Here is a 24097-nt window from a genome sequence, read left to right as displayed (position 1 = left end):
ACACAGGGGGTGGGGGTTACAAACAGGGAGTGGGGGTACAAACAGGTGGTTAGGGTTACAAACATGGGGTGGGGGTTACAAACAGGGGGTGGGGGTTACAAACAGGGAGTGGGGGTACAAACAGGTGGTTAGGGTTACAAACATGGGGTGGGGGTTACAAACAGGGGGTGGGGGTTACAAACAGGGGGTGGGGGTTACAAACAGGGGGGTGGGGGTACAAACAGGTGCTGGGGGTTACAAACAGAAGGGGTGGGGGGTTACAAACAGGAGGTGGGGGGTTACAAACAGGAGGTGGGGGGTTACAAACAGGAGGTGGGGGGTTACAAACAGGTGGTGGGGGTTACAAACGGAAGGGGTGGGGGTACAAACAGGAGGTGGGGGGTTACAAACAGGTGGTGGGGGTTACAAACAGGGGGTGGGGGTTACAAACAGGGGGTGGGGTACAAGCAGGGGTGGGGTTACAAACATGGGGTGGGGGTTACAAACAGGGGTGGGGGTACAAACAGGGGGTGGGGGTTACAAACAGGGGGTGGGGGTTACAAACAGGTGGTGGGGGTTACAAACAGGGGGTGGGGGTTACAAACAGGGGGTGGGTCTAAAGGGTAAAGACGGGAACACCGGCACCGTAAGCGTCATTAACGACGAACCTACCAAATACAAACAGTGGTGTATTGTGATTGAACGTATATTATTATGCCGCGTATATGCGTTAGGGCTGAGGTCGTATTGATCCCATTGTTCACATGTGTGACGTGTCCTTTAGTGACGTCGGTGCAATTCCTTGATATTTATTGATTTTTATAGAAATGAGAATCGTTTTGATTCATTCGGGTTAGCATAGAATCGCTTCAAAATTGATTTTGGGTTGTCTGTGGCGGAAGAGACATTTAATGTAGTTTATATTACGCAACAGTACGTTTTGTTATGCATGTTATTAAACTTCTTATTTGTTTTCCGAAGACACAGATTACTGGTATAAGGTTACTGTGGTTATAATTCAACGTCCAGCAGAATAATGGTGTTTTCTACGAAGAGGGTTTTGCTTGACTTCTATGTTTTGAGTTTTATAACCCTGGATATTGTATCGGGTTCGAAAGGTGAGCTTCTAACTTTGGTGGTTTATATATGGTAGGGTATTCTCTTGGTGAGACCATAAACTTAAAGCCATTAGACCTTGAGACGTCAACTTTAAACAAACCAACATACAGGCAATACAAGTGAGAATCAACAACCCCCACAACCCCCACAAACTCCCAAACCACTCGAGGAAAACGCCGATGTTGGTATTTCAGACAAACCATCGTTCACCAACACTGTGTATATTTGTAAGTTCTTTTATTTTACTACTCGTTTATTTACAGTTGTGTTTATATAGTACATACAGGAGTGCTTATTATATGCTTGAATGTTATCACCTTATAACGAATAACACTTTACAAAGTATATGTTTCACAGCTGTCATTGTCGCGTCTTGTGTGATTGGGTTAGTCGGATTCATAGCAGCAGCGGTGTGTTGGTTCAGGTAAATAAGGTTGATAACGTGCCTGAATATGCTTTGTCTATGTGTGATGACGAAACACCACGCATGTTTTTGCATGGATGTGATTTTAACATTATTAACTACTGGGGGTTATAATCAGAACCGATTTGAACACGCGGGGAAATTATACTGTGGGTATTATGTTGTATATGGTGATAAACCAACCTACAAGTGGTTAAACCACTTACTGGTTGGCCGAACCAACCATTGTTGGTGCTTCTACAAAATGTAAATGCCGGGGTCAATAGTTTACTCGAATAATTTGTTTCCAAGCAAATTGAATCAACGTCGTTTATTGATTATTGGCAACTCAAGTAAGTAGGAACGTGTTTATTTGGCGAGCACTCCATGATTTAAATATTTAACAAGGTTAGTTCGCCACAAACTCGGAGGTTCTATTTAACAATGTTGGTGCTTATTGGCGACTTTTTAAATTTATAATTTACTTGTGAGCGTTCATATTGGCTCATTACGTCACGTGATTGAGTGTTAACACGGAATACGTCATCAATCTATAATATTGTATAAATAGAAGTCGCGAATTAGCGTGACGTGGCTTTTATCGACCCACTGTGACGTACATGGTGGTTGCGTTTAACATGGGTCTGCTGGTGCAATACATGATGTATAAGCCACTACAATGTCGTGTTTAGACATTTACATTTCCCGCCATTAAGAAACAACTAAACTAAGGTAATGTTTTTTTCAATGAGAAAGGTTTTTATTTTCGCACACCTCCTAAAACCGTGTCAATCATAACGACAAACATTAAACACGCGAAAAACAAAGTCTTCAAAATCGTTTTTAACGCTCGGTCATCTTAGGCACAACAATGTGCTTGTTACGTCACAGAGGGTTTTGTATCGATCCAGCGATTCTTCTGTTTTGATCAACAATGGATACGCTTCAATGAACGGAGGTTTCCACCAATCAAAGGCGGGGTGAGCTGTAGGGGTTACGAACATAGAATGCACATAAATATTATATAACCTATGCGACTAACAAACGACATGCAACAGAACACGGTATATAATGCAAAGATAAAGTTAACTATAAGATGCCCCACAGCTGATATAAACGTCAAAAACAGCGTTGGGTGTTATTATGATTTATTGTTTTTATACGTTGTGTTTATTGTTGTTTTAATTTCTATTGTCCTGTGTTAGGCACAAACCCACAAGGTAAACGCATGTTTGTACAGCAGATTAGACGCCTTAAAATTTTAACTTTATTTGTTTTAATAAATAATTTACTCAGAAACTTGGGAAACTGTTGTGATTTGAACAATATTTGTTTTTATAAAAATGTTTTAAACTTGATGCTTCTTGTGGCAATTTATCAAATATCACTTTATGTAAAGAGCAATTAAAGTTAGCGGGTTGGCGAAGAAGACGGACTACCCGGCTTATGGCGTCACAGGGCCCAACCCTTTGCATGATCAAACGTTTGAACCGGTGAGTTGATGGGATAGATAGCTCATGTATGGCTGCGTGCACAATTAGTTGTTTAATCCTCCAACAATAAACATGACGATAATGGGTGCCAATATTCAACTTTATGCTACCGTATATGTATAACGCTGTGAGCTATTGAGTATTCGATTTAAATGTTGGCTTTTAATTCAAATAATTTTTCTGGACAGAAATGCGACGGAAATTTAAATAAAAGTGCCGAAGTGTTTCATTATAATCAAACAAAAAAGAAGATTAAAGCAACGAACAGGTTTGCGTAACTTCGTGGGTGATTTTATGTATGGCTGATAATTTAAACAACCCATTAGCGACCACTGGGTTGGAACAATTACCGTTTAAGGTCTTGTCCAAGGACACATACGCTCACAATGGTAGCACGTCATATGAAGTGTGTTATATAAAAATTAACAATAAACATAAATTATAACACGTTATACCAATACTCGACATGTAATATCTACTCAGCATACACAACCATACACACGATCATGAGCCGCATGGTGGCGCTGCGGAGATGAACGACGAAGAAACGAGTGATGGGGAATACACGGTGTATGAATGTAGCGGGTTCGCATCGGTGGGTTAATATGTTGGATTCATTATACGATGCCATACTCAATCACCTAGTATAGAAAATAAGTATAAATGGGGTGGGGGAAGACGGGACAATTTTAGCGCATACTATCTAAATACCCTGATCGTGTTTTAAACCATTAACAACGGGATATGGGAGTCGTGAGAAAACTGTTATATAATTCTTTGAATACTACCAAATGAGACAAGAGAATAGAATGAAAATGTGTCCAATCTCCCCCTACCATACCATGCATATACACAGGTAGTGGAAGGACCAATGGAGATCCACAATCCATTGTTTGAAGACACCTCGCATAAGCTTTCAACAAATGGGATGGTTATACCAGAGCAAGTTCGACCGTGAAAACTATTTTATCATATCGTGATATTTATCATATCGTGATATTTATCATATCGTGATATTTATCATATCGTGATATTTATCATATCGTGATATTTATCATATCGTGATATTTATCATATCGTGATATTTATGTTTGTACATGGAGTTATAAACCAACCCACCGACGCCCTGTATACGAGATACGCCAACACTTTATACACCATGAAATGACAAACTAACTTCTTCCTTTTGTTTTATTTCATTTGTTCCAATTTTTTTTATTGAATGTGCAATTTAACATTTGTGGTGCGTTTGTGTTTTACTTGAATATAAAACTTCGAAGAAACAACCGAAGCATAAGATAGTTTAATGGAGAGCATGTTTTGCTGTAGCGATTAACTTTGCTCCGAGCATAGTTTCGTTGATTAGTTTATCTAAATTTAACTTAAACTTATAGGTTTAGTTTGAAAAGATTGAATTGAATGACGCGTTAAAATACAACCCACGACGATTTCTCGCGAACCCAGTTCACCGGTAAAATGGTTTTAAGCGATGTGGAAGTGTTTCAACTTATAGTTGGGTTTGTGACCACAGTTCAATTGATGTGTAAGGTGTCACTCTACCCAACGCTGTCACTGTAATTACCTCGTCAGCGAGCATGACGTATCATGAATGGCACCCACGTGACCATAATGCCCAGTCATCGCCCAATTCGTCGAACCGTTAGAAAGTTTTTTGAAACAAACCGACGTTGGCTAGCTGGGGAACCACCCGATTCTGTCCGTCAAATAAGTGACGTCATTTCAAAGTTATTTTGCTGGCGATTTATTTGTTATTGTGCTTTACTGTTGTTTAAGTGTAAGTTGCGGGATTTCCAGCGGTAACGCAATAGTGATCATGCATGAAACTTCTTTTGGCACGCTATACATTCGAATGTTTAATTGTTTTAACTCGTAGTAACCCACGAAACCTCAACTGTCTAATAGATATTTTTGGTGACCACTTTTCAGTGCTAATCTTTTGATAAGGCATCCAGAACGAGTCCGAAAACTATAGGGTTCAGTCCAAGAGCACGCAACCTCGGAAATCAAAAAAACTACAACAACAAAACTATGATACCCTATAAGTGTGGCATAAGAGTAAACGTCGGAAAATATGCAGGAAATAACAGGCATAATATTACTTTTTTATTTGTTTATTTCACAGCTTGTTGAAACATGGACGTGTTGGAGGGAATGTAAATATAGTCGACATGTTTGCTTGTAATATAAAGATGAGCTAAGACAGTGAGGCGATGGCGTCGTTAAGCGTTGGTTGGTTAATATACAAACCAAGACGCTAAACATGGGTTTGGTTCATTTGGCGAGTGGAAGGATCCGGTGGCAACCGTGTCAAAATATTTATTAACAGCCATGGTTGATGTTGTGGTAGGTATAGTTCACATGTCAGAAACATAAAGTTTAGTTTAGATGTATGTTCGCAATTATGTTAGGCGATCACATGTGAACCGCCGTTTAATGAATTGAGTTTTGGTTTGAAAATGTTGTATTTATATTAAAGTAAAATGAAAACAAACAATCTCAACTTCCATTTCGTATTCACAATAATGGAGAATGGAAAGTAACCAAGTCATGTTTGTGTTTCATACAAGCGGTTGGAAGGGGAATATCAGGTTTGTGCGGCAACCAAGGAAAAGAACAAATGGCAACTATTCACGGGATTCCAGATACGGTTAATAGGTGCGGTGAATTGCCAGCCATAATGTTTGTGTGGGTTGTTGTCGCGTTTGGTTTTTTATTATAAAGTGCCTGCTGATATTTCGTTTAGTGGGAAATATCGGCAATGTTTCATTAGCGATTAAAGTTTGATAGAAACGAACAAGAATTACAAACATGATTCTACGAAACTCGTTTACGCATGTAGAATGACGTAACGCCATGTGTAAATTGAATTTCTTGAACGTTCTAGGTATTTTAACCAACCAAGCAAGGCGTTAGAAGTTACGCTGTGGTGTTGCAACATTGTCGATCAGTTACCCGATCATTTCTTACGGGGTTAATATTAAACCAAGAACCTTTATAGCGAAGTAATAATATAGACGCGTGTTCGATTTGCTTTACGATATTAAAGAAGGTTTAAATATAAGTTGCTTACAAGCGAAATGCGTTTTATCCTACTGCATATATAAAATAACGTATTATATATTTTTAAGGTGATCAAAATAAGTGAATAAAGTAAACCCCAGGTATAACCATGGGAACATGGGAAGGACATATTTCGCCAGGGCTGGCGTTCTATTCATTCGGAATTGTGTTTTGTTTTCAATATTCGAAGCAATATTTGATGAAAGGTAGAATTGGAAAGAAGACGACAAACAAGATGGCGACCACATGGTTGGGGAAAGTGTGGCAGAGGTAAAATGTTTCTAAGCAACATGTCTGGCTACCGTTGCTGTGATTAAGTGTTATATGTTGCTCGTTTTCTACGAAATTTACGAGCAATATAGAGACTAAATAATGTTTCTGTACATTTAAATGCATCACTGACTGCTAAACAATTCATAATCCTTAATATCATTCCCATCATCACATCAGGTTAAGATTGGTTCCATTAGACGCCTTTATGAAGATATTGTACGGATTCGGGGCGGCGATGGCAGAACTTTTCTACCCCCCAGGAACCAATAAGCTGTACATGGTTTACCCGGATGGAACGTGGGTAAGATCGGGGAGTTGATAAGCTTATGCAAAACCTAAAAACTCCCGCTTTTGTACATTCTGTTACTTCTGCTAGCATGATGTAAATTAATCAGAATTTCAACCAATGTCTTCACAGGCGCATTTGAACGAATGGCAGCACTTCACGATGTATATGTCGTTCGCTGCAAGTGGAATCGTGGATATGTTAAGCATAAGATGCGCCAAGAAACGGCTGATTTCGTTAGAGAAGGCGGCAGTCGCTGCAGCTTTCTATATCACAGCTTTGCTACTTTTCTTTCATCGGCACGGAAAGGTATTTGTCAATATTTGCTTCGTTGTACAACGTAGGGTGTAAGTTTATGAACTACAATATGACTTTGTTAAGATAATGGGACAACTTTATACTGCGCTCAAGGTTTCATATGCTTTGCAACCGTATTGTTACTTGTACATAACTAGTGTGATCTCCTATAACAAGGCGTATGCAACCATTATAAACAACATGATGTTATCCCCGCAACCGTTTACACCCAGCACGAGCTAGAAATGGACGCCCACACCCTCCTATTATATGCCAACCTATCTATGTGTGTTGTTCTAACTGCTGAGATATGGTGGCCGTTTGATCAACGGTTGATGTGGGCTCATACAGTATTAGTGATGCAGGTACGTATATGTTTATGTACAGTAGTATTGTAATGCTAACAACATATACATTTAAACCAAAATATGTTTTGCATCTATGTATTTCACATCAACCACGAATCTTTCATTACAGATGGGTAGTTGGCTTTTTAACCTCGCTTTCATTTTGTTTCCATTGAACGGGAAACACTGGGACCCCGATGACGGCAACAACCAGATGGTGTTACCAATTTTCTTCTGCTGGCATATCTTCTTTAACTGTTTTATACTTGCCCTTATATTTACAATGCAATATCTATGGATTAAGGTACGAGTGTATGCTATATGTACGTGTCCCTGTAACTCAGGAAATCGCATTCGTTGCCCTAATATAGCATTATTCCCCATGCATACACAAGTTTAGTTCAAAATCCGAAACTGCCAAAGAATATAGTCTGTACCTCAGTAGTTTTGATGAATACGACAGTAACAAAACCACAACAGCCTTTCAAATTCTACCTAATGCGCTTCCGTTTAAAATACCTCGAATATTTGTTACAGGCGTCTGTTTTGGAAGATTATACAATTAACACCTATATATCCCTAGATATGTAAATGCAACAAATTCACCCATGGTGTAACTTTGGTATTGTTTTGTGACATCACACAAATGTTATGTGACGTCACAGAGCATACGTGACCACTCTCACATATCCCGCCATTACCCAACCAATCAACATCGAGTACAAAGATCAAATATAACCACGTTTTTCACCGAACACTACTGCTTGATCTACCAAAACTATAATACCATTCCATATGAAGCTAACTTAGTGACTAACGGTGCTACTATTGAATGTTGTTAGCCAAGTAAATATTTATCAATCTATAAATAAATGTAAGTTTCAAACCGGTCACGATGCTTCTGTTCCAAGTTATCTATATTTATAACTTGGAGTGCATATACATTGTACAACCATGAATCATACACACGAGGTAAAGTATATAAATACCGTAGTTTTAAAATCATAAAACACTTCCTGCGTATACATGTTCCAACCAAGGTTGCATATCCAAAGTAAACACGTATCTATCTGCTGTAGATATTCACTACAAATAGGCACCAATATAAATTGTTAATTATCACAACGAAACTTTTTAAAACGTCAATATTTTACCCGGCCAACTATACACATTCAATCGACCGTAAGCTTAAACTTTTGCGCGTAATTTCATTGTGTTTATACGTATATGTTACTATATAAGAAATACATGAAACAAGTTTAGTATTAATTTGTTGTTATCGCAAAACATACATAATATTGTATGATATACTTTGTACGCGATGAGTAGTTTGGGCCAAAGTTCACGAAACATTTTAACCATGACGCGGTTGGGGTTAGTTTGAACCGACGTCCCATATAGGAGTGGTGAGCGACCCACCGTATTATCTTGGTGAATGTAAATATTTAAACACGTTTGGCAACATTAGCTTGACCAATATTAATCCAAACATTATCTTTTGTTTGTGAGGATACGGAGTGTGGGGAAAGTCACCCGGCTTGTTTTATCTAACGGATGACAAATAGATAAATTTAACGTTTTCACCGCAAAGTGCCGACCATGCAGACGATCAATATACTTATATTAAGAACCTTTGTGTTACAGGTGCGGCATAGAAAAACTTATCAAAACATGGACGAAACCGAGTTGAATTGTTGCGTCTTTGAGGGTTCGAATGAGAACCTACTCCCTACGACATCTAGCGGCGATGATGAAAACGACTTAAGGTTGTAAAGTATTTGCGCTGTAAGTTTAATTCAAATAATTAATAAACATATCAAGAATTAAAGTGGTTACGTCCCAAATTGTTAATTACGCAATCATCTTTATACAACCAATATTTAATATCCTTATTATATGCAGTCATGGCCTACTAAAAATATACACACCACCCAATACACAACTACAATGTTTACAAATCTCAGGTTCACCAGCGAAACAACCCCGTTTCTCAACACTTGCGCGTAAATATATATCTACACACTATATGCAACTGTTGGGCGATGACAATCATACTTTAACGCTCTGTGTTCAAACCACTGGACCATTATATTTGTAAATATGTTTGTTGTAAATATGTTTGTTGTAAATATGTTTCATTCATCCTACCGTACATATGACGTATATTTGCTGTAATTTTATCGGTTTAATTCGTTTACTAACCGTTTTTATTTTACAAGAATTTTTAAAATAAAATCTAGTAGATGTAGTAATATTGGAACTTTATAAAAAAAGAAAATGTGCAAAAATACAAAAAGAAAAATAATTGTAAGTGTAAGAAAAGTTTAGGAAAAATATAGTACGAAAGAAGAATCAACAATCTTCACAAAGCATCAGTTTCTTAACACGGCACCAGTGACAACGTTACCCGACCCTATAGGATTCTGATGAAGCTGAAACTCGGTCCAATAATGCTTGTTAGCTCGAGGTTTTGCGTAGATTCGGTCGTTTATAACACCAACCCTGCCAGGGTGAAAACGATCGCCGAATGAATATTTAGTGGCGGGAACAGCGGGTCGGTACAACTCTACCGGCCAATATTTAAATCCGTTCATGGCGTGAACATAAAATGCTGTCGGTTTTTTGCTCCACGCAGATTTTGAACGATTCTTGGTCGACTTTTTTTGGTTTGGTTTTTCCAGTTTACCTTGATCCGCAACGGTCCAAACGTTAGGTTTGAACCATTCCGTTGTTTTAACTTTAACACCTGTTGTATTTTGCGCAACAGACGAACCAACACCACGCGTCTTGGCTTCGTTGCCGCCAAAGTTACGTTTGACTTGAGCGCTTTGAAACTTCTCTGGGTTCGGATGTTTCTTGATCTTGGGGAGAACAATGGGGGAACCGAAGTCTCCCCCCCATGAATATAAATCCTCAGTGTTCCTCATCCTTGCCGATACATCATGTATGGTGGATGAAAACCTCTTACCATGCCAAGCCTCCATTTTATCCAACCATCGTAAATACGTCAACACGGCAGGCAGTTGAGGAACAGACATGTTTAATTTCTCATGCAAACTTCTTACATTACGTAATGCTCGGTTACAATCCAACTTGTTGGCGGTTCTTGAATATTTTTCCCTGTCAAAGATATTTCCGCTTTGTTTCCCCGCATTCTTATGCGCCATAATTACAACAGCCCAGCAGCACACTTGTTAATGATCTGTCAACTAATCCAATCCAGTTTAAACCGGGTGAGTGTCACGACAGCCAGCACTCCAAACCTCTCCAGTAATTCTTTCCTTTCTTTCCCAGCCTTGAATGGAAAGACGAGCCGACGCCGACAAAGGTTCCGCTGGATAATGACTCCATAGCTTTGTTTGTCGCTGTAGGATCATATTTTATAAATGTTGTAAATACTTTATACTCACTGCCTTACATAATGAAAAAAACATAAACGACCTTTCGCGCATAAGGTTCCAACATTCTTGTACAAAATGCTAAATTTATTATATAAGAATAGAAAGCAACATTCGTAAAACAAGTTACAGCAAGTGTTTCTACAAATAAATAAATATAATTACAAGAAAGTATAAGAAGAATACAGTATTGTCACAATAATATGAACGTAACTTAATACACCAGTCGACAAACCGTGGGGTTATGTGAACAAAATAGAACACGGTTTCAATTAACACACTGCTTTGGTACAAGCGTTGGCACGAATGTAATGAATGTTGACGCTTGTTAAGAAACACAATGTAAACAATATGGTGTTGAACGAAGTTGGTTGAAATAGGAAATATATTTCACATTAAAAAGATTTCAAACAAGATATACAACTTTATGATGAAGAAAGGAGGTTTAAGGAACGACAACTATCGAGTTATATTAAACGAATATAAAAAAATATTAAAGGAACAATATTGATGTAAAAATCCCCACCAAACACAAGCATTGCTACGTTAGAGCATCTAACCGAGTGAGTGAAACATCGTTGTAAAGATTCCCGGAAGTATCCATTCCTCCGAATATAACAAGCACTGGTAAAGTATCGCTCTCCACTAGGGTGAGCTCACAAGCAAGTCGTTCGCCAATCTGTGCCACACCATCGTTGCCACGGGTTTCCACACCATCGTTGCCACGGGTTTCCACACCATCGTTGCCACGGGTTACCACACCATCGTTGCCACGGGTTTCCACACCATCGTTGCCACGGGTTTCCACACCATCGTTGCCACGGGTTTCCACACCATCGTTGCCACGGGTTACCACACCATCGTTGCCACGGGTTACCACACCATCGTTGCCGCGGGTTACCACACCATCGTTGCCACGGGTTACCACACCATCGTTGCCACGGGTTACTACACCATTGTTGCCACGGGTTACCACACCATCGTTGCCACGGGTTACCACACCATCGTTGCCACGGGTTTCCACACCATCGTTGCCACGGGTTACCACACCATCGTTGCCACGGGTTACCACACCATCGTTGCCACGGGTTACCACACCATGCCATAAATCAACAGGAATGATGTTTTGGTCACCAGTGGCTACAGGCGTGGTAGGTGGGGTGGACGGGGTAACATTGGGAACATCCTGAAGAAATTTCATATATTATGTATACAAGCTACAACAACATGGATTATCCAACTGATATTTTTCTTACCTTGTTGCAAACAATCTGAGCAATAAACATTGAATGATCCAACCTTGGTGTCGGCATGGGGGAATCAAATGTTACCTTGCTCCAAATCATGGTGTCTATGTTATTGGGTGTTGTATTATATAACAAGATATCATATTTATCAAACATACAAAAACACAGCTTAACTAAACAGCTAGTTTTCCAAATAAGCGTTTTCTAAACTAACTCTGCATATCTTCTAAATCTTCCCATATGAATACAAAACTGGATTTATCACGAACAACCACCAATATATACGATACGTGATGCAACCCCCCCCCCCCCTCCATATACCGGTGTTTAATGAAGATAAATCATCCATCGAGCCATGTTGCGACATCCCACCAAATATGAACAACAACTTATTGTGAGACGCTGCCGCATGTGCAGCTCTCGCACAAGGGACTTCCCCACGAGGTTTCAACCTACTGCACCTGTGTCAAAATAGAATAACAAATTTCGAACAAAACAAAATATTTGAAAATTAAGATCTTACGTTAGATCTGTAAGGTTGATTGAATGAAGGTCTTTATGAAATGTTGCGCCGGCCATCCCACCATGTATGTATAGATGGTTGTCAATCACACACAATATGTGGCCATGTCGTGCACTTGGAAGTTTACCTTCAGTAATAAAAAGTTTATTCAAATAAATCTAATTTCATAAAGATAAATATAATGTACACAGCAGCACTTCTGCCCAACCCCCACTAAACTTAAAATCATCCTTATTATTATTACACGATGTTACTATTGACTGCATAGCAGGGGTTTGTTGCATAGAGTGACGCAAGTACGCCAATATATGTTTGAATAAGTTTACTCCAAGATTTCCTGGTGAACCAATCACCATAAACAACATATTAACAACCCACCCTTAACTGTGGGTTGGCTCCAAGTTTCCGTATTTGCATCAAACACATGAAGCTTGGTGTCTGGGGTTGGGGAACTCCCTTCATACCCCCCACCCCATATGTACAGGGAATTCCCCTTTGACCCCGCACAGTGAAGTGTTCTCGGGCTGGGGGAAACACCCGTGCACCCCACTAATGCACAGGTCATGTCTGGAATCAAACACAACAAGAACTAAAATAACGTTAAAGTTACCAACTGGCCACTATATTAGCCAACTTAAAAAATAAAATTTATAAAGAAAAAGATATAGTCAAGTGGGGTAATAAAAAACAGAAAACATAAACTTTCGATTTTCTCCCAAAGTAATAAACTAAAAAAAAAATTTTTAGTCTGGAGGAACAGTATTCATCATACCTTGATGTCCAAAAAAGATTGTAGGATTTCTATGATTACTTAAAATTTTATTCAAAATTTTGAGCTTTTTTTTATTCCCCAGGATTTGGGGTAAAAAAACATTAGCGGGGCAATAAAAAACAATGTTTTCAAAAGCAACTTAACTTAACCTAAAAATGAATAAATTAATAATGGAAGTACAGGGTAATAATACAAATATTAGTCATACAACTTTTATGCAGCCTATATTTTCTCAGAAACCTCAACTTTTTCACTTTTTTTTACAAAAGCAAAATATCACCTACATACTTTTAACAGCCTTGTTTTAAAACTTTTCTTTCTTTTATAATTTATCATTTTTACTTCACTACTTCCTTTAAAACATAAGCTTACCCGCAAAAAACATTCATTAGACCAAAAACAAAGCCCATAAATTTCATAACCTACATAGTGCACATGAAGTAACCAGAGCATTATACTTGAATTAACTAAATTATAAAGGCTTTTGAAAATCTAAAATGACATCTTGACTTTTTCTAAACTAAATTCAGCAATAATCATAAAAATGACCTGTAACTAAACAGTCTTAACCCAAAACATAAATTACAATATCAGAAAATGTAGGCAAAGCTGTAAAATATCTCTTTTTAATACTTGGATACCTTTCAAATCAATTAAATCATTAATTAAATTAAAATAGTTTACATACGATACATAACTTTAAAATTAATTTTACCACAAAGTTAATATTGGCTGGGAAGAAAAAATAAAAACAGAAAAAAAAACACAGTTGTTTTTTTCACCCCTTCCCATAAGGCGATTTTGGGGTAAAAGAAACAAGAGAAAAAAGTATACAATAATCGTAAAACTTAAAATTAAAATATACCAGCAGCTAGGTACTTAAATATGTAGCAAATCCCTGCATTTATAATAAATTTATCACAAAAAAAAGCTTACCAAACCCCATAAAAAGTTTTTTTGGTCAATTTTTTGTTTGATTTAGTAATTTGTGTTTTACCAAAAAAATAATTACCACCTAGAAGAACAGTTAGGATAAAAAATAAGCCAAATAAATGTATTTTTTACCCACAAAAGCTGTTTGAGATAAAAGTGATTTTTGAGCGCGCTAGGGGGGTTGTCCTTTCTTACCCCAAGTACCCACTGGCGTAAAGTTACGGGGTTGCAGGGTTGCCTGGCAACCCTTTGATTTTCTCCATACTAATAATGCGTAGGGAATTACGTTCGACCAAACGAAGACGCCATTGTTACTGCGAACAAACTTCGTTTACGTTCGTTAAAATATGTCAATACCGATGCGTCATTCACGACACAAATGCATTCAACTGGTATTTAAACTCCTGTTTGCTAAATAATTCACGTGTGAATCGCTATTGTGACGTCAGTAATCAACGTGTGAATCGCTATTATGTCGTAATCAATTGCCAGGTTCAAACAACCGCTATTATGATGCAATGAATCCACGTGTGAATCCCTACTATTTCGTAATAAATATGCTGCTTGCCTGAGGAAAACATTGCATATAAATATAAAGCAGTGTTGGAAACGTTTTAGGCAGTTTATTTCCGCCATATTTCGTTCTGGAAACCTACTATTTCCGACGGACGGGTCTTCGTTTGTAAGATAACCACACACTCGTGCGGGCTTGACGAAAGGCGCATGCGACATAGCTACTGTGACGTCACTCGCCAGGCAATCGGATTCGACCGTTTCTCATTACACGGACTCGCCGAACGCGCGTAATTTTAATTTGTCTCATCCCTACGTAATTCTGAATACGTTTACGTTTGCATGAGCTTTTACAAAGCACATATTTAAAGGGTTGCAAACCGAAAACAAAGGGTTGCAAACCGTTTTTTTTTTTCGTGCCTATCGGCGCGAAGACTTCCTTTTTTTCTGGTTTTTGCAACCCTAACGTTTAGTAAAACTTTACGCCTATGCAAGTACCCCATTGTTTTTTATTACCACACTTTACTCTACTATTTTATAAAATGCAGCCTTGCAGACTTACACCAGTGATACGACCAGGCAATCCCATTTATAACATACGCTAATAATTTATCTCAGATGATTAAATCAGGTAACAAGGTACATGCCTGCACAGTTGTAAAAAAAGTTGTTTAAAATAATAACCTGAAGTTAATTTTAACACAGTGTTTGTGTTGGATTGTTTACTTGCCCCACCAAAGATATAAACATCATTTGAACAAGTTGGTTGAAAACAACTATGTTCATATCTCTCTAGTGCCTCTAGTGGTCCATGGCTGTGCCACGAGAAATCCGACATTTGTAATCTACAAATAAAATATAATTTATTATATTTATATCTTTTAACTGGAAGGTAAAACCTGCACCAATGGAGCAAAAGGTTTGCTAGAAAGTAAACAACTAAAAAGTTAAAAACAGTACGGATTCAAAACACAGTTAAGAGTTTTGCTTAAAACTAATAAAACAGTATGACCACCAGCTGAAATAAATAAAATATTGAGGAACAGAAACAAATAACTTTTAAAATCCAGTGAATAAATGACAAAATTGACAATCATCAACATTTTACCACAAGTTGTAAAACTTACTTGTAAACGTCTTTATGTGTAGTTGATGGATCGGCCCCTCCTATTATAAGGCATTCCATTGTATGTTTACAAAACACAGCTGCTTGCCCAACCCTCGCACATGGGGGATTGGGAGACGACACAACGTACCATAACCTGCCACTAGGTGTCTCACCATGCTCTAGTATCGGATGCAATTCCATCTAATTTACAAAATATTTTAATTTTTATGGAATTTAGAAGTTACAACAAACATGGTGGGCAACCAAATTTTTATACGCATGTTTTAACTGAGTAAGGATTGGAATAATTTGTTCCAAAACAACAAAACAATATGGGCAGCTTATAGAACACATTGTTATTGGCAGCAAACATTATATGTTATGACATCACTATAAATGAGCGCCAGTATTAAACGAAACATTCGAATTGTAAGTTTCTTTAAAGCAGCGTTTATTTATCTCTTCACGAATCTCCTTGCCCAAGTTCTTGTACTTGCTGAATGACGGTAATATTATCTCCTTTCAACATCACTCGACCCAATGTTTTACGAACATTCTTTTTAATGTTGACTTCCTCTGCATCATCCAACACAAGGTTCATGTATTCGTCGAATCCAACAATATGCCCCTCAATCCTCATGTTTACTTGTTCGTACACCCATATTGAAACCCGTGATCTGTTTTGAAGATATCGAAATATCAGGTTTATTGGTTGAACCATAACTTTCTGTACTTTTTGTCCTTTGTAGGCCATCTTGAGTTACTTGAATGCAATTCCAAGAGGAAATATTGAATAAACCTAAAAACAAAATAAACAATTATACGAAACGCAACATTAATGTATAAATAGGAACAGGATATTCATGTTACAAACCAACTGTCACTAAACTTAGGCGTCGAACCAGGGGTGGCAGGGTGGGCAAGTGAACCCGGGAATTTTTACACTGCATTAATCAGTAAACATTACAACCAAGAACCAATAGTACCCTTTTTGCATGGTCACTTTTATGCGCGTAAGTACTTGCATATTTACTCGCAAAAACAAAAGTTAACACGCATAACGTCATAAGTTTGTCATCTGCTGTAGAAGGTTGGTTGTTACTCGCATTATGCGAGTAAAGAAAAGTATTGTGGAAGTACAGTTTCACTTTTAAGAGCCTAATCTTTTTCGGGTATTAATTTTATAGGTTTTCGTTGGTAATAGCACCATAAAGTATTAAAACTTATTTTATAAACTAGATTTACTAATATTACGCTTAAGTAAGCTAACTCAATGTTGATACTAGCATAAACCAATGACCATGCAAAATAACGCGGTTGGCGAGTTATCATATGACGAGTTAATGCGGATCGTTATTCGCATTAACTTTTTACCATGCAAAAAGGGTATAGGTTAGATTTGTTTCACAGGATTGTGTGTCTAACTATCCCTGCCTCCCCTCTGTGTTTTTGTCACTAAATATCTACACGTCCGTAACTGCATGAATACATTTTACACAACTGTTTATTTACGACTTGCCCTGGCAACCCTTATCGAATCTAAACTTTAATATTTGTAGTTTAAAGCATTGTGACGACACACAAACGGTTTCGAAAAGTCGCTCGCGTGGTTGCTACCATAGAAACATTATACAACATATGTTGTTAGGGGACCAGAGTTGATAAATCAATCTTTTATGAACCACGCGCAACACTGACGGTGCACAAGTTTAAAAGCTGTTTACACGCTGTAGTGGAATAGTCACAAATCAGCATCGCACGATTTGTTCCATATAGTTAGTTACACGCAATACGAAACTTCCTTTCCAAGTACGGCTAAGTTATTCCTGCAAATGTAACAACGCAACACCCATGTTAGCGTCGCTATTTACAGTCAGTTATGAAAAGGATATATTTTAGTGTTATACGAAGTATTGACACAGTTATGAGAGAGATAACGTGTAAGTATTGCGAGTTACATGTTGGGTTATAAGTTGCAAAGTAACCAACAGCAAACATTGAATCCACGAGTAAGTTCGGTCGTATCTAAGTCGTCACGGATGGCAACACGTATATAGTTTGTGTGGGTTTGGCTTTTCGCACCCACAGAACCATTTTAAAAGTTGTTTGCAAAGTTTTAGTGAATATGCAAAAGAAAGAAAGCTCATATTTAAAGTTGGGACGGAAGAAATATTTATTAAGTATATTCTAGCTCGCATGTGTTGGTTCATGTATTGCCGCACAACTACTTGCCTTAAACCTAAAGTTTCAATATTATAAATCTGTGGTTTGAGGAAGAAGGATATCGGCCGAATCTATTGTGTTTCAAACCGATTGTTGTTGCGTGACTGTGATTTGATCCTACCGTTACACCCGGGCAAGCCTAAACGTTGCTTCGTTTACACTATCGGTTAGTGTAGGTAGGAATAGGGTATTTATGGACAGCCGGGAATTGTTTGTTAGTTATGATGTGGCGTCAAACATCAATGAATTCCGGGAAGCGAATCAACAAAATATTAGCTATGTTGTTGTTGTTTGGAACTTTATATACGTTTGTTTTCTTATCTTCTAACAAGCCAACAACTACAGGAAACGAACCAACCAACTTTTGTTCGACTCCATCACCATTGCTAACGGGAAGTACCAACGTTAACTTTGAAGGTAACATATATATCACTACTCGTGTATCGTACATGTGATTGATGGATATCCCCCCAACTATTTATAAATCCACCGAAGCAAAATCAAATTTTATAATCCGTTGTTACTTGAGACGCGCCACCATGTTGGAAATACATTGTTGTTTGAATAAGAGGCATGTGGTTTTAATCCGGCAACATTTAACAATACGCCTTGTTTGATATAAAGTGACGTCTGTCGCACCTTTTGTTTGGAAAGTAATTGGGATTGTTACGATATCTGTTTGGTAAGGTCGTCGCATTTTACTGGGCTATGTTAAATACAACAACCGATAATATTCATTCAAGCACTCTAACGTTTACAGACGGAGGTGGTCGAACGAACTGGCCGCCAACGTTCGAGGAGATCAATCAGGAAAACCTTCACTTACAAGCAGGCGGTTTCTATTCTGGCCCAAGCACATGCACTCCCAAGGCAACAGTGGCGATTATTATCCCTTATCGTGATCGTGATGTTCATTTAAGGTGGGGTCCACATAAATGTAGAAAAAATGTAAGTTTAATACAAGAGCGTACCGATGTATCGACGTCATACTCAGGTCGTTTCATCCTTTATTTGTTGGATTACATTTAATAATATGCGTAGCAGCTCACAGCAGCCATCTTACCCCCACCATACCATCCTACCTACCGTACCATTTTACCCTCACCGTACCATCTTGCCCCACAATAACCATCTTACCCCACCGTACCATCTTACCCTACCGTACCATTTTACCCCACCGTACCATCCTACCCTACCATACCATCTTACCCCACCGTACCATCTTACCCTACCGTACCATCTTACCCCCACCATACCATCCTACCCCACAATAACCATCTTACCCCACCGTACCATCTTATCCCACAGATTTCAACTGCATTACCTCCTCGGTATTTTATTCCGTCAACAAACACGTCACGTGATCATAGTAGCCGAACAAGAAGGGCTGGATATTTTTAACAAGGGTCAACTCATGAACACAGCGTTTAACTATGTGATGAAGGAGTTGAAGTTGGATGTCGATTGCGTGTTCTTCCATGATGTAGATAGCATTAGTGAGGATGATAGGACACTTTATGAATGCAGAGGTAACAGTTATAGATGGGGGCGGTTAGAAGTAACCAACATAACATATACTGAACGTATGTAACTTATTTATCCTCGCATGGCGGGGCAACGACAGTCGTTATAACACGGGTGTTCTGTTTCATAAACCTCGTGCCCGCTTACGAGTTACCACGTATGTAACTTATTTATCTTCACATGGAGGGGCAACGACAGTCGTTATAACACGGGTGTTCTGTTTCATACACCTCGTGCCCGCTTACGAGTTACCACGTATGTAACTTATTTATCTTCACATGGCGGGGCAACGACAGTCGTTATAACACGGGTGTTCTGTTTCATACACCTCGTGCCCGCTTACGAGTTACCACGTATGTAACTTATTTATCTTCACATGGCGGGACAACGACAGTTGTTATAACACGGGTGTTCTGTTTCATACACCTCATGCCCGCTTACGAGTTACCACGTATGTAACTTATTTATCTTCACATGGCAGGACAACGACAGTTGTTATAACACGGATGTTTAGTTTCATACACCTCATGCACGTTTAGTGTCATACACCTCAAGTTACCACGTATGTAACTTTGTGGGTGATTGTGCTCTGTCATCTCTATTTCCTGCAACGCTGATAATTTTACAACCCATGGTCCCAGGTAAGAAGGAGGTTGTTCACTTATCTCACCGAATGGAAAAGTTTAACTATAGATTTTGTTGCGGGGTAACTGTGGGCGGAGTATTGGGGATGTTGCCGACACAGTTTGCCAAAGTCAACGGCTTCTCCAACATCTACAGCGTAAGATTAATAATGTTATAATTAAGTGATGTTATTTATAAACCTTAATCTCTAGAGGTATGAAAGTTTGTAAAATAAAAATTTAAGCAAGAAAACTCCGTAACTGTTTAATAAATTAACCAAATATGGGGCACACCATCATGGCCATATTTAGGGGTGGGGAGGGGAAGACGACGATATGAACGCGAGGTTGACGGAACTTGGAGGATACAAGATATATCGGCCTGTTGATGAATACAACAGGTAAATCAAAGGTGTAACTTTATTGTGGCGATTATAAATCAACCGCCAATTTGCGATGAATATCTAAACAATCGTGTGAGCATTATGAGAGCGGTTGTAACGACGAAGCTGTTTTCGTTTTAAACAATTAGAATTGTAATCAGGTTATTGTAGCAATCCAAACGTTTGTAGATACGCTATGGTTCATCACAAACGAGATGCAGATAACCCCAACAACGATTATGGACGTCGCCTTTATTTAAAGTGGAAACAACGGCAGCCAAACGATGGCTTAAACTCGTTAGAAACAGAAGTTATATCTGTAGTTAAACACCCAACACACACAAGACTTTATATTCAAACCAAACATATCGACGTCGACGATTGGTTGGGAGATGAACAACCTGATGTAATAAATCAAGGATGATATAATACGTTATTATAACTTTTATACTTCTGAAATTGATGTTTTTTTATAGGTGTATAACACCAATACATTTCCTTTCGTTGTGTGTTTGCTGAATTCTTAATATTAAATATATGATGGAAATTATGCGTAGTTAAACGTGGTGCTGCTATGTTGTGTTGTCTCCTATAAAAAGATCGTATAATTAACGCTATAACAAAGCAAGCTACAACCATCCACAAGAGAGTTCTTGTTACCGTATGCTGAGTTGGCTTGGCGACATCAATGAAACAGCGTTGACTTCTCGAAAACTTCCTTGTCATTTCCATTCGCTTTCTATCTCTTAATTGTAAAACCTCCAACAATCCCAATCGACATTTCCTTTTAATCCGCCTGTGGTTCTTGGATAATGCACCGGGGCAGTGGAAACATCAGCATTGAGCTCTGTCATCTCTATCCGCTTACTGGCAATCTCTTTACATTCTTAATCTCAGCTTTGATCCAAGAACTATTGACAGAACCGGCGAATCGAAACAGTAAAGGCAGCACCCGCCTTTTTGACAGCTAACGCTTTTTTTCTGACACCTCTATATCTTTCTGACACAAAACAGTATCAACTTTTTGTTTGTATGGTGATTATGCCATGTGAGGTGTAACATGGAGATACCAAATATATTTATATGCAGTCTATGTATTTTCCGGCCACGCGAGGATAAAGTAAGTTACATTCATGTACAACTATATGCTGCATTCTAAACAGGGATCATTAACGCCCAACTGCATGGCAAAGCTCTAAGTTTTAAGAAATTCAACTGGAATCGGTTCTTCAGAAAATGGAAAAAGGCTTCGCTGCCTTTTTTCTAAACTTTCTTGCAGATTGGATTTTATATAGCGACGCCTGATGCGTAGAAGATCATTGTTCTTGGGAAGGAGATAAAATTACAAAGCTGTTTATCAACGTTCGCTTGAAAGATGAAAAAGTCAATAATTCTCGTCTTGTTTGTCGTCGGACTCCTCGTGCTCGCCGAAACATCTGACGCTGTTTGGAGCGGATTGAATTGGAATCAAAAACTGGCCAATTTGCTCGGTTGGTTTTTTTTTTTATACATTTTTTTATCATAAGTATTTTAGTAGTAACAACAGTACAGCAAGGATATCGTTAGCTAAGTTACATACGTGGCAACTTGTAATCGACATAGGGTGTATGAACACCTGTGTTATAACAACTGTCGTTGTCCCAACATGCGAGGATAAATAAGTTACATTCGTTAAATTATCTCCTTGTTTTTAAATTGTTGATAATTTTTAGTGGACGATGAAATCGCTTCAGCCAAAGACTTCATGATGATGGTTGAAAGTCTACACGAGAAATGAGATTCTTCATGAACAAATATTCGTGCTTTAAATAAATAAAAGGAACTCGCAGAACTGGATTATTTATTTTACTAATGCTTTAAAACAGAAACAACGCGCGTTACTCATCTGTTGAGTTATTTCGTATAAAATAAGCATTATAATTAACCTGTGGGTGAATACATTCATTGATGCAGAGGTGGTTATTGGGAATGTCAAACTATTCGAGTTATTAGTCGTTAGTTGTTAAAAAAGTCAGAACGAGTCCGAAGAGAACGCAATATATAATGCAGCTGTAGCGGTTGAGTGTGCTCCGAGCACAGATACTTAATATATATAATTATTTAAATTTAACCTAATGCATAAAGATTGAAATTTGCGTTGTGAAACTTTAACAGCTGGCCAGCTGGCGTAATGCGTATGCACTTGATTGTTTCCTGTAACCACAGAAATATTTTGTTCCCCCAAAAAGCTACAAACACACAACTACATTCTCTGTACAACTCAACGGCATTTTAATACTTGGTCATAACATTGTCAAGCAACCTTTGCCCAAGTTGTTTAAATCGATAAAACAAACTGAATATATAAGTATGATGGTAAACAAGTTGATACGTTTAATTCCTAACTTCTCCAATTACTTGTTGCAACTACACATCGCAAGTGCCTTGGTATGCCATGCTATAAAACCATACACATTACAGGTGATGGGAATCAATTAAAGAACGATCAGCAGCAGAATATTCTGGGATTGGAAACAACGAATTGTGGGGGGTTACACGTTGCAACCACCACGTGAACATAATTTGCTTTGAATCGCCACACTGTTAGATGCATGATTTTATTTCATTTCAAACTTGCTGTAACTCTTGGTTTAGGTAAAACTGACAACGCAGAAACAGCACAAATTATAAACAATTAAGGCAAAAAGAAAAAGTAAAATAAAGTTGTTTAAGTCATTGTATCCCCCATGTTTGGTACCAAGTCCACTTTATCTGACGAGCCGCCCTTGTAAGTTGGATTGTTATAGCCTGCCCTCATACTCGCAAGGCCTGTATCATCACTAGAGGTCGTACCAGAGTAATCCTGCGATTGAGGTTTGGGATAAATTACAGAGGGTTCGACAGCAACCACAAATAATTTGACACTTTTACTCAAGTAGTTTTTACCCATAGCGCGTTTTTAATGATTGTCATTTTGCCGCTAATTTTCTTCTCTGTTTTAATTAATTTGATTTTCGCTATCGCATTCGAAGAGATAAATGAAATGTTATTAGAAACCAGAGCGTGCAGGGTACGAAGCTCGATGCTGCTACCAAGGTTGCTATGTAATTATAAATTAAATATTTATCCTAAACGTTATGTTAAGCATAAACAGCCAGTATGTTTCACCTCTTTATTGTAACCAGGGTTGGGGTAAGATGGTGCAATGTCATCGCTTACCTACAAAACATGGGTTATACAACTTAACCCACATACAAACGGAATACTTACATATTTAGTAAATGTTGGCGCAGATTCAGCCGCAGATTCATCTTTATGATAAGTTACCGGATTGTCAAAACTTGCGATCGCCGATTCCGATGTTTTCAAACATGGGAGTTGTATCGTTGGCAAACCACACTCTGTCTTTCCATCACTAAATATTCGGGTGGATTGTTTATTTAACTAACTAGTTTCAAACTGTTTCCCAATTATAAATATAACAGACAAAACATTGGTTCTTCAAAATAAAAATAAACAATTGCCAGAAGACTTCATACTTATAATAAACCTGGCAACAATAACTACATAAAAAGAAAATCAGTTTCATAAAA

General features: G+C 38.2%; 7 protein-coding genes across 10 annotated transcripts in view; 3 read left to right on the top strand and 4 right to left on the bottom strand.

Annotated features, from left to right (window-relative positions):
- Window positions 1-905: 905 nt before the first annotated feature.
- Window positions 906-4285, top strand: LOC149731957 (neural proliferation differentiation and control protein 1-like). Of its 2 annotated transcripts, XM_089885242.1 has the most exons (8): window positions 907-1097; window positions 1209-1325; window positions 1456-1522; window positions 2365-2481; window positions 2901-2994; window positions 3183-3262; window positions 3478-3589; window positions 3851-4285. In XM_089885242.1, the coding sequence occupies exons 1-8, from the start codon at window positions 1016-1018 to the stop codon at window positions 3950-3952; spliced, it is 771 nt and encodes a 256-aa protein (XP_089741368.1). In that variant the 5' UTR covers window positions 907-1015; the 3' UTR covers window positions 3953-4285. The 2 variants fall into 2 exon arrangements, with proteins under 2 accessions (XP_089741369.1, XP_089741368.1); XM_089885243.1 differs by lacking the exon at window positions 2365-2481 and having other exon boundaries at window positions 906-1097.
- A 1858-nt stretch (window positions 4286-6143) lies between these two features.
- Window positions 6144-9530, top strand: LOC149731956 (transmembrane protein 45B-like). 2 transcript variants are annotated; one of them, XM_089885237.1, is made up of 8 exons: window positions 6144-6345; window positions 6526-6649; window positions 6767-6943; window positions 7165-7296; window positions 7409-7582; window positions 8923-9044; window positions 9243-9384; window positions 9415-9530. In XM_089885237.1, the coding sequence occupies exons 1-7, from the start codon at window positions 6185-6187 to the stop codon at window positions 9283-9285; spliced, it is 933 nt and encodes a 310-aa protein (XP_089741363.1). In that variant the 5' UTR covers window positions 6144-6184; the 3' UTR covers window positions 9286-9384; window positions 9415-9530. The 2 variants fall into 2 exon arrangements, with proteins under 2 accessions (XP_089741363.1, XP_089741365.1); XM_089885239.1 differs by lacking the exon at window positions 9415-9530 and having other exon boundaries at window positions 8923-9063.
- LOC149731955 (uncharacterized) lies at window positions 9523-10581 on the bottom strand. The gene has a single exon (XM_089885241.1). It carries the CDS (start codon window positions 10443-10445, stop codon window positions 9651-9653), a length of 795 nt encoding a protein of 264 aa, XP_089741367.1. The 5' UTR covers window positions 10446-10581; the 3' UTR covers window positions 9523-9650.
- Window positions 10582-10742: 161 nt separating this feature from the next.
- Window positions 10743-15973, bottom strand: LOC149731954 (uncharacterized). 2 transcript variants are annotated; one of them, XM_089885228.1, is made up of 7 exons: window positions 15792-15973; window positions 15349-15509; window positions 12825-13013; window positions 12447-12573; window positions 12245-12384; window positions 11933-12027; window positions 10743-11862 (listed from the first exon to the last, which is right to left on the bottom strand). In XM_089885228.1, the coding sequence occupies exons 1-7, from the start codon at window positions 15971-15973 to the stop codon at window positions 11218-11220; spliced, it is 1539 nt and encodes a 512-aa protein (XP_089741354.1). In that variant the 3' UTR covers window positions 10743-11217. The 2 variants fall into 2 exon arrangements, with proteins under 2 accessions (XP_089741354.1, XP_089741355.1); XM_089885229.1 differs by lacking the exon at window positions 12825-13013.
- LOC149731953 (small nuclear ribonucleoprotein E-like) lies at window positions 15973-16526 on the bottom strand. The gene has a single exon (XM_089885247.1). It carries the CDS (start codon window positions 16524-16526, stop codon window positions 16236-16238), a length of 291 nt encoding a protein of 96 aa, XP_089741373.1. The 3' UTR covers window positions 15973-16235.
- A 1134-nt stretch (window positions 16527-17660) lies between these two features.
- LOC149731952 (beta-1,4-galactosyltransferase 2-like) lies at window positions 17661-22356 on the top strand. The gene is made up of 7 exons (XM_089885236.1): window positions 17661-18412; window positions 18756-18915; window positions 19304-19524; window positions 20161-20300; window positions 20455-20543; window positions 20715-22015; window positions 22238-22356. Exons 1-6 carry the CDS (start codon window positions 18217-18219, stop codon window positions 20947-20949), a joined length of 1041 nt encoding a protein of 346 aa, XP_089741362.1. The 5' UTR covers window positions 17661-18216; the 3' UTR covers window positions 20950-22015; window positions 22238-22356.
- Window positions 22357-22731: 375 nt separating this feature from the next.
- The window catches only part of LOC149731951 (low-density lipoprotein receptor-related protein 2-like), a 44270-nt gene continuing 42904 nt past the window's right edge, over window positions 22732-24097 (bottom strand). Inside the window, exons 98-100 of the mRNA XM_089885248.1 lie at window positions 23775-23919; window positions 23673-23723; window positions 22732-23367 (exon numbers count right to left, since the gene is read on the bottom strand). Of these exons, the coding sequence (XP_089741374.1) occupies window positions 23233-23367; window positions 23673-23723; window positions 23775-23919 (331 nt within the window). The 3' untranslated portion in view covers window positions 22732-23232. The remainder of the gene's footprint in view (window positions 23368-23672; window positions 23724-23774; window positions 23920-24097) is intronic.

Source organism: Ciona robusta, chromosome 9 (genome assembly GCF_009617815.1).
Source record: "Ciona robusta chromosome 9, ASM961781v2".
In the NCBI taxonomy this organism is placed as follows: domain Eukaryota; kingdom Metazoa; phylum Chordata; class Ascidiacea; order Phlebobranchia; family Cionidae; genus Ciona; species Ciona robusta.
The sequence above is the reverse complement of the archived record's forward strand: the minus strand, read 5'-3'. Positions and strand labels throughout refer to the sequence as shown.

Excerpts from the sequence above, each read along its gene's own strand:
- LOC149731957 (XM_089885242.1), top strand. The coding sequence starts at position 1,016 with ATGGTGTTTTCTACGAAGAGGGTTTTGCTTGACTTCTATGTTTTGAGT. Across the intron at positions 1,098-1,208 it reads TATTGTATCGGGTTCGAAAG|GCAATACAAGTGAGAATCAA; the intron begins GTGAGCTTCTAA and ends ACCAACATACAG. Across the intron at positions 2,482-2,900 it reads TTCCACCAATCAAAGGCGGG|AGCAATTAAAGTTAGCGGGT; the intron begins GTGAGCTGTAGG and ends CTTTATGTAAAG.
- LOC149731956 (XM_089885237.1), top strand. The coding sequence starts at position 6,185 with ATGGGAACATGGGAAGGACATATTTCGCCAGGGCTGGCGTTCTATTCA. Across the intron at positions 6,650-6,766 it reads TTTACCCGGATGGAACGTGG|GCGCATTTGAACGAATGGCA; the intron begins GTAAGATCGGGG and ends ATGTCTTCACAG. Across the intron at positions 7,583-8,922 it reads TGCAATATCTATGGATTAAG|GTGCGGCATAGAAAAACTTA; the intron begins GTACGAGTGTAT and ends TTTGTGTTACAG.
- LOC149731955 (XM_089885241.1), bottom strand. The coding sequence starts at position 10,445 with ATGGCGCATAAGAATGCGGGGAAACAAAGCGGAAATATCTTTGACAGG.
- LOC149731954 (XM_089885228.1), bottom strand. The coding sequence starts at position 15,973 with ATGGAATTGCATCCGATACTAGAGCATGGTGAGACACCTAGTGGCAGG. Across the intron at positions 15,510-15,791 it reads ACACATAAAGACGTTTACAA|ATTACAAATGTCGGATTTCT; the intron begins GTAAGTTTTACA and ends TTTTATTTGTAG. Across the intron at positions 11,863-11,932 it reads CTCAGATTGTTTGCAACAAG|GATGTTCCCAATGTTACCCC; the intron begins GTAAGAAAAATA and ends AAATTTCTTCAG.
- LOC149731953 (XM_089885247.1), bottom strand. The coding sequence starts at position 16,526 with ATGGCCTACAAAGGACAAAAAGTACAGAAAGTTATGGTTCAACCAATA.
- LOC149731952 (XM_089885236.1), top strand. The coding sequence starts at position 18,217 with ATGATGTGGCGTCAAACATCAATGAATTCCGGGAAGCGAATCAACAAA. Across the intron at positions 18,413-18,755 it reads TACCAACGTTAACTTTGAAG|ACGGAGGTGGTCGAACGAAC; the intron begins GTAACATATATA and ends TAACGTTTACAG. Across the intron at positions 20,544-20,714 it reads CCTGTTGATGAATACAACAG|ATACGCTATGGTTCATCACA; the intron begins GTAAATCAAAGG and ends AAACGTTTGTAG.